This window comes from Canis lupus, chromosome 6 (assembly GCF_003254725.2).
Source record: "Canis lupus dingo isolate Sandy chromosome 6, ASM325472v2, whole genome shotgun sequence".
In the NCBI taxonomy this organism is placed as follows: Eukaryota; Metazoa; Chordata; class Mammalia; order Carnivora; family Canidae; genus Canis; species Canis lupus.
In genome coordinates, this window is record NC_064248.1 from 6,318,147 (window position 1) to 6,330,122 (window position 11,976).

The 11,976-nt window shown below is 49.1% G+C and overlaps 1 protein-coding gene across 1 annotated transcript; it reads right to left on the bottom strand.

Annotated features, from left to right (window-relative positions):
* Positions 1 to 4: 4 nt before the first annotated feature.
* LOC112646049 (BICD family-like cargo adapter 1) lies at positions 5 to 1,441 on the bottom strand. The gene is made up of 5 exons (XM_049111031.1): positions 1,429 to 1,441; positions 1,093 to 1,310; positions 662 to 756; positions 294 to 414; positions 5 to 210 (listed from the first exon to the last, which is right to left on the bottom strand). The coding sequence occupies exons 1-5, from the start codon at positions 1,439 to 1,441 to the stop codon at positions 64 to 66; spliced, it is 594 nt and encodes a 197-aa protein (XP_048966988.1). The 3' UTR covers positions 5 to 63.
* Positions 1,442 to 11,976: the final 10,535 nt, after the last annotated feature.

The window sequence follows — 11,976 nt, forward strand, 5'->3', positions numbered from 1 at the left end:
TCCCTAGATCTCAAGCTTTTAATGAATAAAGACATTGCTCCCAAGCTCCTGGGCTGAGCTCTGTTACCGCCAGCGTCCCCACCGACCCAGGGGGAATCGGACCTGCAGGGCCCTGGCAGTTTGGGGGTTCACGGGGGCACCCAGAGTGCACTGGGACTCTCTCTGCAGCTGACTCTCGACCCGCTGCCTCACCATTTGATGCATGTCCTCCTGGGGGCAGGAGAACAGGTTCAGGGCCAACCCTGTGCTCCTCTTCCCATGCCTCCCAGGCCCGGCTGGCATTCCCACACTACCTCCCAGGCTTCCACCTCCTGCCTCAGCCTCAGTTTCTCCTCCAGGACCTCCAGCAGCTGGGCCTCCACAGCTTGCAACTTGGCTCTGCATGAGTCCAGCTCAGCCTCCATTGCCTGCTTCCTGCAGGTGGTGGGAAGAGCAACCTGAGACTGGAACCCTGCACATCTGCTCTGGGCCCCAGGGTTGGGGGGGGAGGCAAGTGTAGCCACAGCCCCTGCCTTGGGACAGGGTGAGTGCTTTCCTTGCAGGAATACCTGACTTCTCACCTCCTTTCCTGTAGTAGGACAGAGCCCTGAGGGTGAGCCACCCACTGCCCTCCCAACACCCCTCCCCTCCACCCCCCACCCCCCCCAGGCATCTGTCTCACTTGGCAATGGCTTCATCCCGCTCCTGGAGGACCTGGTCCAGTGAGGGCTCTGTCTGGATGTCCCCCAGTGCTCCAGCAACTTGGAATTCTGGGTTCTGTTGTAGGGCGACAAGAGAAGGGAGCAGGGATCTAGAGCTTGTCTGGATGAGGTGTCCCGCCTCTGGGCCCTTCTGTCCTTTCCTTGGTTCTGATATTAATGTCAGGAGGGGAAGGTCTGGAAAGTTCCATTCCTGCCCTCCCAGTACCCATCTCATGGGCCTCCGAAGGTAGAGCAGGAAGACTGAAGACTGTGCCATGCTGAGGGGGTGGCAGGTGTGGCCTCTGCCTGGCACAAGGGTAAACAGAGAGGACAGGGTGTTTGGACCCTCAGGGAGGAAAGAATTCTTACCCAAGCCGCAGGAAAGAGACAAGGTGGGTTTCGGGACACTTACCCCTCTAGGGCCCCAGACAGAGAGGGTGGCCTGGTGACTGGGACTCTTGTCAGTGGGGTGGGGCAGGCGGACAACATAGCCCTTTGCCCTCCCTTCCGGGCTAGGCACTCCCTTGTAGGCTCCGCCCTCAACTGGCTGGCCAGGCCCTTGCCTCCCCTCCTGGATCCTGGAACCCTCTGGAAGCTGAGGCTTCCCTGAGGAAGCTCCAGACTGGCTTCCTCAGCCCCTTCCTGCACCGTCATACGTATCCTTCACCCCAAGGGGGCGCTCTGTGCACGTCAGGAGATGAGAAAGGGACCCAGCCAGGACTGCTTCAATGCTGAGGGGCAAAGGTACCCCAGCCCCCCATCCTGAAAGGTTGGCATCTTGGTAGCTTGAATAGCATCATCCACACATATCTTAGCTCAGCAGAAAACAGAAGGAAAAACGTTTAGCCATTCCTGACAGACTCTTGAATGTCCATCATTCCTATCAATATTGCTCATTATTCCTCCAGTATCCTCAATATTCCCATCCTTGAGCCTGGTGGGTCTGCTGTGCTGGGAGTGGGGGAGGTGTGTAGGTAGCCGCTGCCTCCCCTAGTGCACTCGACAAGCATACCGTGACATCAAAGATGTGAAAGAGAATTTTCCCCCTTGAGAAGCCTCTTCTGCAAGGTCAAATCGAGGGGATTAGATCCTCAATTCCACCCTAAACAGTAAATATTTCTTTTTTTTTTTCTTTTTTCTTTTTTTACAGTAAATATTTCTAACGGAAACTCCTGGCAGGCAATGATTCCTGGTTGTCATGGGTGCCACTGAGACGTGTGCCTCCAACGGCCAGACTAACAATTTCTTTGCTTGAGCCCCAGGTAAAGAGGTAGGGTTGGACTGTACCCTCAAAGATACCCTTTTGTGGAGGAGATTGATTCAGTGTGTTTTGAGAGGCTGATCTGTGCCATGATCCAGACAGGACTCGGGGACCTGGTCTCAGGGACCCCCAAGGCCAGCAGGGATAGAGCATAGATAATCAGAGCAGCATATCAGGGGGCCCAGGAACAGTGGGAGCCCAAAGGAGGTCACAGGAGATCATACTGAGTCAGTCACAGGATGTTCTCTAGGATCTTATCCAAAATGAACCCTGCAGGCTGGCAGGAGTCGGCCAGGAGAAGCATTTCTTTTAACTTTTTGTTTCGAAACAATTTCAAAACTGCTCTTCGGTATCCAAAAAAAATATCCTTTTAGGGCAAAAAAAAAAAAAAATCTAATATGGTATCAAACATTGTGCCCAGTTGTCACATCTCTCTGGTCACCCTCGGTCTAGAACAATTTGCAGCCTTTCTTTGAATTTCATGGCCTTGACATTTTGAAGATTACAGGGAAGTTATTTTGTAGACCGTCCTTCAATTTGGGCTTGTCCACGCCTTCCTTATGATTAGACCACTGTTATCCATTTTGGGCAGAAATATCACAGAAAAGATGATGTGTTCTCATATCCAATATCATTTGGAACCATGGCTGATGGGATCAGTGCTGATATCTTGACCACGATTAATAAGCACTGGGGAAGGGAGGTATTTTGAGACTATGACACATCCTTTCTTTTACACCACTTCTGCCTATAGAGTTCAGCAGCCACCAATGTTTCTTGCCTGGATTAATTATTACTGCAGTGATTCACAAATGGGGGTCCCTGGATACCTCAGTCGGTTAAGCATTTGACTCTTGATTTCTGCTCGGGTCATGATTTCAGGGTCATGAGATAGAGCCCCACATCAGGTTTGGGCTGAATGTGGAGCCTGTTTAAGATTCTTTCTCTCCCTCTGCTCCTCCCCACTTCCCTGGTTCTCGCTTATTCTCTTTCTCAAAAAATGAAATAAAATGAGAATCAAGACCTGTGAGATGTGTTCATTACAACTAGACTAACCTCTACTAGGCCCACTTCGTAGACACACATCTATATATACACACATAAACATACACATTTATATTCTGTTTATTTCTTTATCCGTGTGATAAATTTTTGTGTCTATTGGGCCATGGAATGCTCAGCTGTCTGATTAAACATTATTTCTCAGTGTCTCTGAGGATGTTTCTGGAAGGGGTTAACATTTGACTTGGTGGAGAGGGTAAAGCAGATAGCACTCCCCAATGTGGATGAACATCGTCCAGTCCATGGAGGGCTTAAATAAAACAAAAGAAGAAGAATGTTTGAATTGTGCTCCTTGGTCTCAGGCCTACAGACTGGGACTGGGACCACATCCCTTTCTGAACCTCCAGCTTCACGTTGAATTGACCCAAATCAATTCCTCATAATAAACCTCTCTCTTAGGGGGCACCTGGGTGACTAAGCCAATTAAGCAACTGATTCTTGCTTTTGGTTCAAGTTGTGATCTCATGGATGGTGGGATCCAGCCCTGTGTGAGGCTCTGCGCTGAGCAGGGAGTCTGCTTCTGCCCCCCTCCCCACTCATTCTCAAAATAAATCTTAAAAACAAAAACAAAAAACCTCTTTCCCAGTGTTCATCCTAATGGATCTGGTTCCCTGGAGAACCCTCACTAATAGAATCTACACATAGTAAGGAAAAGTTCACCAAGACCTGAATCCCAGTCCACCAGCACAGGTTCATCCTAGCTTTTTCCCCATTCCATATTTCATCCTCTTTCTCAATTGTCTTCGTGCATTTCTTTTTTTTTTTTTTTAAGATTTTATTTATTTACTTATGGGAGACACACACACACACAGAGAGAGAGAGAGAGGCAGAGACACAGGCAGAGGGAGAAGCAGGCTCTGCACAGGGAGCCCGATGTGGGACTCCATCCTGGACTGAAGGCGGTGCTAAACTGCTGAGCCACCCGGGCTGCCCTTCAGTGCATTTCATAATCAGTTCGGTCTTCCCGTTGCAGCTAATTCCCTGAAACAATGGGCCTCCTCCTGACCTGGATGCTCATGTGGGCTTGGCTCCTATGGGGCTGCCTCCCCGCACCCTCAACTCCAATGTCATCCTCATGTGTGGCCCTGGCTGACACTGGGCTGTCAAAAATATCTCCGCTTTACAGCCATTAAATGATTTGTTCGCACCACAGTTGTTTACTGAACACCTATTATGTTCTAGGCATGTTTCCAGAGGGTGGACATGAAACAGGAAGACAAAATTCTCTGACCTCACCAAGCTCACACTCTAATGAAGGTAGATAGACCACAAACCAGGTGGTAAGAAGTGCCGTGGAGAAAAGAAAGCCAGGAAAGATGATGAGGACCAGGAGACTGCTATTTTATATTCTGTGCTACCTTACAAAGATCACAAATAGTAACCTACCACTTAGATGAAAAATCACCTCTCTCTCACGACTTGGAATGTTTTCAGTGACAGCATCATTCATGCATTCAAAAAGTTCTGTAATTCCAAGCACAAGCAAAAGTGATATGTTTGAGAAAACCATGCTAAGAGAACTCAAAGGAGATGCCCAGAGTGTCACGAGACATGACAAAGAAAGGCAGAGATGCAAGTGAAAGGTTTGAATAAATGTTCACAAACCACAAGAGAAGAAAATAATTGTGGGGAGCCCAGGTGGCTCAGCGGTTTAGTGACGACTTTGGCCTGGGACATGATCCTGGAGACCTGGGATCGAGTCCCATGTCGGGCTCCCTGCTTGGAGCCTGCTTCTCCCTCTGCCTGTGTCTCTGCCTCTCTGTGTGTCTCTCATGAATAAATAAATAAAATCTTAAAAAAAAAAAGAAAAGAATTGTTTTGAAATAAACTTGTTCTTAAAAACAAGTGGCTGAAAATACCTGTTAAATATTTCAACTAAGTATAACCAGGAAGTCACCAATTTCACCTGCATCCCCAAATGTTTAAACTAGAATATTGGGCCAAAATTCTTTTAAATTTTTTCATTGGGAAAAGGAGGGGACAACTTTAGATTCAGGCTTACAGCCAATTCCATCACAAAGCCCTATCTCAAACACCACACACTGAGGAGTAGGGCTCATTCCCCAGCTGCCCATCATCCAGTCTCCCTCCTCCCCTGCTTCCTCAGGATGGCTGAGCTCAGGCCTCAGGGCTGAGCTGAAAGATGGACAAAGTTGATGGTGCGCTGGGGTGGTGGAGGCTGGAAGTGGGAAAGAGAGCTGCCGGCTGGGCAGGGGGCTCTGTGATCAAAACAGCTGGGATTTGCGGGGCAGGGGCAGGTCACTTACAAACTGTGTGACCTTGTTTGTACTTACTTCCCTGAGTCTTACCATCCTCATCTGTGAAAAGGAACTAATGGGGGACCTCCCCAATAAGGTCATAGTAAGGGTTAAGTAAGGTACCTCATATAATGACCAGTGCTTTGCATAGTAAAGGACGAGGGCCAGACATCCCAAGAAAGGAGAGAAAGCCTGACAGAAAACAACAGAAAAGAAAAACTGGAGAACATCACCACCACACATACACACTCACTCACTCTCCCTCTTTATGTCAGCTGCCCCTTCCTGTTCTGCTTCCCTCCATGGGCTCTGCCCAGGGACACTTCTGTTCTTAAAATTCTACACGAGCTGCCTCTTCATCTTCCTCCAGACCCCTACAGCCCCATGTAATTCCCCATAATAGTCTTGTCACTGTCAAAGTGTCTCTCCCACCAGCCTAAGGGCTTCTAGAGGGCAGGTGGTGACTCATCATCCCAACCTGGACACTCAGGTGCTCAGCAACAATGGGGTCAGCAAAGCAGCACCGGCCAAGCCCAGCAGGTGGCAGCAGTTCCCAACCTCAAGGATCCGGTAGGCAAGGGGCCCTCCCAGCCTGCGGGATGGAAACCCCAAACTGTCCCTAGGGGCTTTGGGATCTTTCAAGTGCCCAGCTTTTCCCTCAGTGCTCCTTTATAGGAACACTGCTCACTCATATTGCACTTTCTGGGCCAGCTTTGGGAAATTCACAAGAATGAGACCTGGTTCCTTCCTTTAAGATGTCCCCACATAATTAGGGGACAGACACCTGACACAGACCATAGCCATACAGCACAATCAGTGCTACAATCAGGATAAATACTGGTCTTTGTGGGACCACACAGGAGTCCAGCCCTCATTCTTGGGCAGTCAGGGATGAATTCTTACAGGAGGTGATGTCTAGTAGGGAAGGCATGAAAATTAAGGGCCAGGTGACTGCGGGAGGAAGAAGGAAACAGGGAGGAGAGTGTCCCAGGCCTGGAGAACTATGGCAAGTGCAAAGTCCTCAGAGGAATGTGCCAAGTGGGCATCAGGCATCGTGGCTGCATCAAGGGAAGGTGGCCTCCGAGAGGTGACACAGGGCTGGACCACAAAGGAAAGAAAAATCTCTATTGGGATATCAGGATTCTTCCCTTGGGGGCAACAGGGAAACCTGACTGCCATGTACAAGTAGAGTGCAGAATGCCACAGAGATGCCCCTTTGACTAAAGTGGGGACAGGGTTTTATAGGTCATTGGTGTGGACCAAATATCCATCAACTACCCACATTAAAGAATGAGGTGGGGCATCTGGATAGCTCAGATTAAGGAGGTTAAGCATCTGACTCTTGATCTCAGCTCAGGTTTTGATCTCAGGATTGTCATTTCAAGCCCTGCATTGGGCTCCACCCTGGGCTTGGAGCCTACTTCTTCTTCTTTTTTTTTTTTTTTTTTTTAAGAAGGTGAATGTGTATTATGGGGACTGCCTGGTTCCCACAGGGAATAGGCTCTGTTCTCTCACTATGTCTGACCTTGTTCACACCCTTGGCCCAGAACACCTGGCCATCTCCTACACATCCCTTGAGCCTCAGTTCAAGTGCCCCCACTCTGGGAAGCAGTCCCTGATCCCAGGGAGATGGCTGCTCTGGGGATGTATGGCATCTTGTACAGCAGTTTCTATTTTAGCCCTTGCAGTGTTTCTGGCTCCTCTGTCTCTGCCCATCCCTCACCTGTCAGAGAGTATTCCATTCCAACTTCATCCCTTGTTTCTTATTCCATAGACACATGCATGCACACGGAGGCGTGTACTCTGTGGACTGTGGCCCACAACTTCCTCTTCATTCCAAGCCAGACTACTCCTGCCTCCTGAGCTTCCAGCTGGTGTTGCACATGAACTCCTCATTGACCATCTGCATGTCTCCCCAGATATCTGGGCAAGCACCTTAAATGCTCACAGGTGTCTGGTCTGAACTCCTCCCCTGCCCCTGGATCTCTCCTCCTCCAGGAGCCAGTTCTGCTTTTCTCTGTACATGCTCAGTCATCAGCACCTGTTGCTTCTAGTTCATAATATCTCTCATTGTCTTAACGTCTTTTTAATATTTTATTTTTTAAGTAATCTTTATTTAATAAATTTTTATTTATTTATGATAGTCTCACAGAGAGAGAGAGAGAGAGAGAGGCAGAGACACAGCCAGAGGGAGAAGCAGGCCCCATGCACTGGGAGCCCGACGTGGGATTCGATCCCGCATCTCCAGGATCGCGCCCTGGGCCAAAGGCAGGCGCCAAACCGCTGCACCACCCAGGGATCCCTATTTTTTAAGTAATCTTGACATCCAACATGGGGCTCGAACTCACAACCCCAAGATCAAGATCAAGAGTCACATGCTTGGGGTATCTGGGTGGCTCATTCCGTTAGGCATCTGACTCTTGATTTCGGCTCAGGTCATGATTTTGGGGTCCTAGGATGGAGCCCCGCAAGGCTGGCTCTGCGATCAGTGGGATGCCTGCTTGAGGATTCTCTCTTTCCCTCTGCTCCTCCCCCCAGCTCTCTCTCTCTCTCTCTCTCAAATAAATAAATAAATCTTAAAAAAAAAAAAAAAAAAGTCACATGCTGTACCGACTAAACCAGCCAGGCTCGGCTCCCCTAATTGTTTTACTGTTTTATAACAAACATTCTTTTCATAATTGAAATACAGTATAGTAATATTAAATAAGTCTCTGGAACATCTTTGACCCTCCTCCAGGCCAACAGGTCTTGCGATTGTTCAGCTGGTCAAGGTCTCTCTCCTAGACACTACTTCTAGCTGTCCTCCACACTGCTACAAGCTCTTCCCATGCTCCAAGAACTACTTATGCCGGCTGCCTTCAGCCCGGACTGTTCCCATGAAATCCAGATCATGTGGGCAATGACCAACTTGCCCTCCCCAGTTTGGTGTAATGGGCAACTCAAAATTTATATATCCCAAACCCAAATCTTGATCTACTCTCACCCTCAACCTACCCCTCCTCCGGTTCTTCCTCAAACTTTGCAAGCAGTAACAGCATCTTTCCAGGGGTTGGGGTCAAAAACTTTGACTCCAATCATCCTGAATTCTTCTTTTTTCTCAGTTGGCTTGACCTCCATTTATTTTTTTTTAAGATTTTATTTATTTATTCATGAGAGACACAGAGACAGAGGCAGAGACACCGGCAGAGGGAAAAGTAGGGTCCCTGTGGAGAGCCTGATGCAGGACTCATTACCAGGACCCTGGAATCACGACCTGAGGTAAAGGCAGATGCTCAACCACTGAGCCACCCAGGCGTCCCTTGGCTCTACCTTTAAAATGTATGCAGAATATGACCACTTATCACTATCACCGCTGTCACCTTTATCCCAGCCACCCACACGATTGCGGTCACTTCCTAAATGGCATCCCTCCTTCCTCCCCAGAGCCCTTCACAGTCTACAGACACAGACTTAGGATGGTTCAATTTATGATGTTTTTGCCTTTACGACGGTGTGAAAGAGATATGCATTCAGTAGAAACCATACTTTGAATTCTGAATCTGGATCTCTTCCCAGGCTAGCGATATGAGGCGCGATCCTCTCTCGTGATGCTGGGTCGTGGCATCTGCAGCAATCACGAGGGTGAGGAACCTCTGCGCTGACAGCCCTCCCGTGCCCAGACAACCACTTTGCTTCTCACTTTCTGGACGACACTCAGTACATCACATGAGAGAGTTAACACTTTATTATAACATAGGCTCCGTGTTATCATAGATGATTTTGCCCAACTGCAGGCTAATGCAAATATTCTGAGCACGCTTAAGATCAGCTATGGTGGGGACGTCTGGGTGGCTCAGTGGTTGAGCATCTGTCTTTGACTCAGGGTGTGATCCTAGTTCAGGGATGGAGTCCCACATCGGGCTCCCCGCAGAGAGCCTGCTTCTCCCTCTGCCTGTGTCTCTGCCTCTCTCTCTCTGTGTCTCTCATGAATAAATAAATAAAATCTTTCGAAAAAAAAAAAAAGGCCAGCTATGGTGTTCTGTAGGTTAGGTGTATGACATGCATTTCCCCTTAGGATATTTTCAGTTTGCAATGGGTTTATCGGGGTGTTACCCCACTATAACTCAATGAAGATCTGTATTCTATACCCAGCAAACAGAGCAATTCTGTTAAAGCCCAAGATGGATCTCAGCTCTCCTCACGTCCCTTATCTGCTCCTGTGGCTGGCATCCCAGTCAGAGAAAAAGCCAAAGGAAGTGGTCACTTACAAGGCTCCTCCCCAACTTCTCTGACCTCACCTCTTCTAAGGTCTTCCTTACCCACTATGCTCCAGACATCCACGCCTCCTTGCTGTTTCTCCAACATGCAAGGCATGCTTCCAGCTCATGGTCTTGCACTTGATGCTCCTTCTTCCCAGAATGCTCTATATTTGCTCAAATGCCACCTTCTCATGGAGCCTGACTGGCCTAGTCGGTGGGATGTGGGGCTTTTGATCTCCAGGTTGCAAGTTCGAGCCCCACTTTGGGTGTAGAGACTACTTTAAAAAAGAAATCTTAAAAAAAAAAAGTCACTTTCTTAGCAAGGCCCTCCTTGACCGTTGAAATTATTTTGGAAACTTAGGAGTGTCTGGGTGGCTCAGTCGGTTGAGTGCTGACTCTTGATTCCAGCTCAGATCATGATCTCAGGGTCCTGGGGTAGAGCCCCTCTTTAGACTTGCTTGAAGATTCTCTCCCCCTCTGCCCCTCCCCCTGCTCACTCACTTTCTCTCTCTAAAATAAATATTTAAAAATAAAATAGAACAAAATAGGAAACCAACCTCAAACCTAGCATCCCCTACTACTACTTCCTACTTTGTTTTCTCCATAGCATATTATCACCACCTTAGAAGTTATTTATCTTCTCTTTCCTCTCCTAGACATGGACTCCATGAGGGCAAGGACTTTTGTTTGTCTTGTTTTCCACCATGTCTCCAAGATCTAGAATAGTCAGTGCACTGTAGATGCTCAGTTAACTTTTTTTTTTTTTTTCAATAGGCTCTACACCCAGCACAGAGCCCACTCGGCTTGAACTCATGACCCTGAGATCAAGACCTGAACCGAGATCAAGAGTTAGACACTTAAACCAACTGGGCCACCCAGGAGCCCCAGCTCAGTTAATTTTTGGTTAATGGAAGTCAGATCCTTGATACTCTCCTCCTTGTCTGCACAATAAAGTTCAACATTCAAGGAAGGCCTCCCTCACTGGCTTCATCTCTTACCCATGCATACCCTCACACCTGAGTGCCACAGAAGGTTCTGAGGTTCTCCAAATGCTCCCCGCCTCACCCCCAGTGTCTGGGCACACTCCTTCTGTCCCGAACACCTCCACCATTCCCTGCTGCAATCTCACTTCTCCAACACCCAGCTCAGATGTCATGGCCTCTGGGAAGCCACCCAAGATGCCTCACATACTGAAACCATGTCTGTCTCTCCCTTTATGTTACATCTTAAGTGCAAAACAGTGGCTCGAGCATAGTTTCCTAGGTAATGTTTGATAAATGAATGAATGATTGACTGAGGGTAAGACCTCTAACAGAAGAGTTTAAGGTGAAAGGCACACATCTATTCTTTATTCATTTTTCATACTACCATTTAATATGTATATTAATAAGTGATGCGTGGTATGACACTGGGGCCCTCTGAGGGCATAAGCTGTGTCTCCCCCTCCTGCCCTCTCTCCACAGGGCCAGACACTGGGCTCTGAGAGTGCACCCATGACCCACCCCACCGATTCACCCTGTACACGGGAAAGCACTCCGGACTAAGAGTCAGGTAGCACCTTCCCGGCCACTCATTCTCTGTAACCCTGGCAAGTCTCTCTAGCAAATGAGTCCTGGTTGTGCATCTGCCAAATGGGGGGCACCACCAATGCTTGCTCTGTGGGCTGCTCAAGGTTGAGGTCTGGACAACTGGATAGGGTGTGGCTGCCTCTGATGCCAGGCGGCATCTAAGCTAGTCAGTCTCTGGCCAGATTTCCAGGGAAGGAGAGATGGCTGGAACAGTGTCCCTAGCCTGTCTGCCAGCCAGCTAACCTGTGCCCAGTCTGGGAGAAGTGCCAGGCCCAGGCACACTGGGCAGCAGGGGGCTGGCCCAGCTCCAGAACACCTTGGCAGCCCTGGGGAAGGGAAGAGGAAGTGCTTGGCTTGAGGTGAGGAGGGTCTGGGCCAGGACACAGAGGGGACAGCTGGGGGCAGTATATGGCTGCTTATGTCAACAAGATGCTGGCAGGGATCAGAACAGAAGCATCTGCTACAGACTAGCCCCCACCTACCAGCCCTCTACAGGCTGCTAAGATCTTTCCATTAGTGCCACAGTGAACTGGGCCCCAGGCTTAACTGCCCCCAGCTATAGAGACAAATAGGATCTCAGGCCTGGGGCTGGGACTCAGGGTTGGGATTGTAGGGAAAGGGGCAGGAGAGCAGGCTTGAGCTTAGATCTCCCTTCCCCAGAGAGAGAAGGGTTCCTGCGTCCCGCTGGGTGTGGACACTAAGGGAAACAGGGTGGTCACCCAGCATCAGACCTATGAACTGAGAAACCCTGGGCAAAGAGGGGCCAGAGCCTGAGTCTGGATGAGGTGTTGGGGGAAAGTGGGAAGGGTAGGGCTCAGAGGGTAGGAACTCTGGAGGAGGTTTTTGGCTGGCGGAGGTTTTTGGAGCGGAGTGCTAGAGGTTCCGAGGCCATAAAATCAAGGGGTTTTC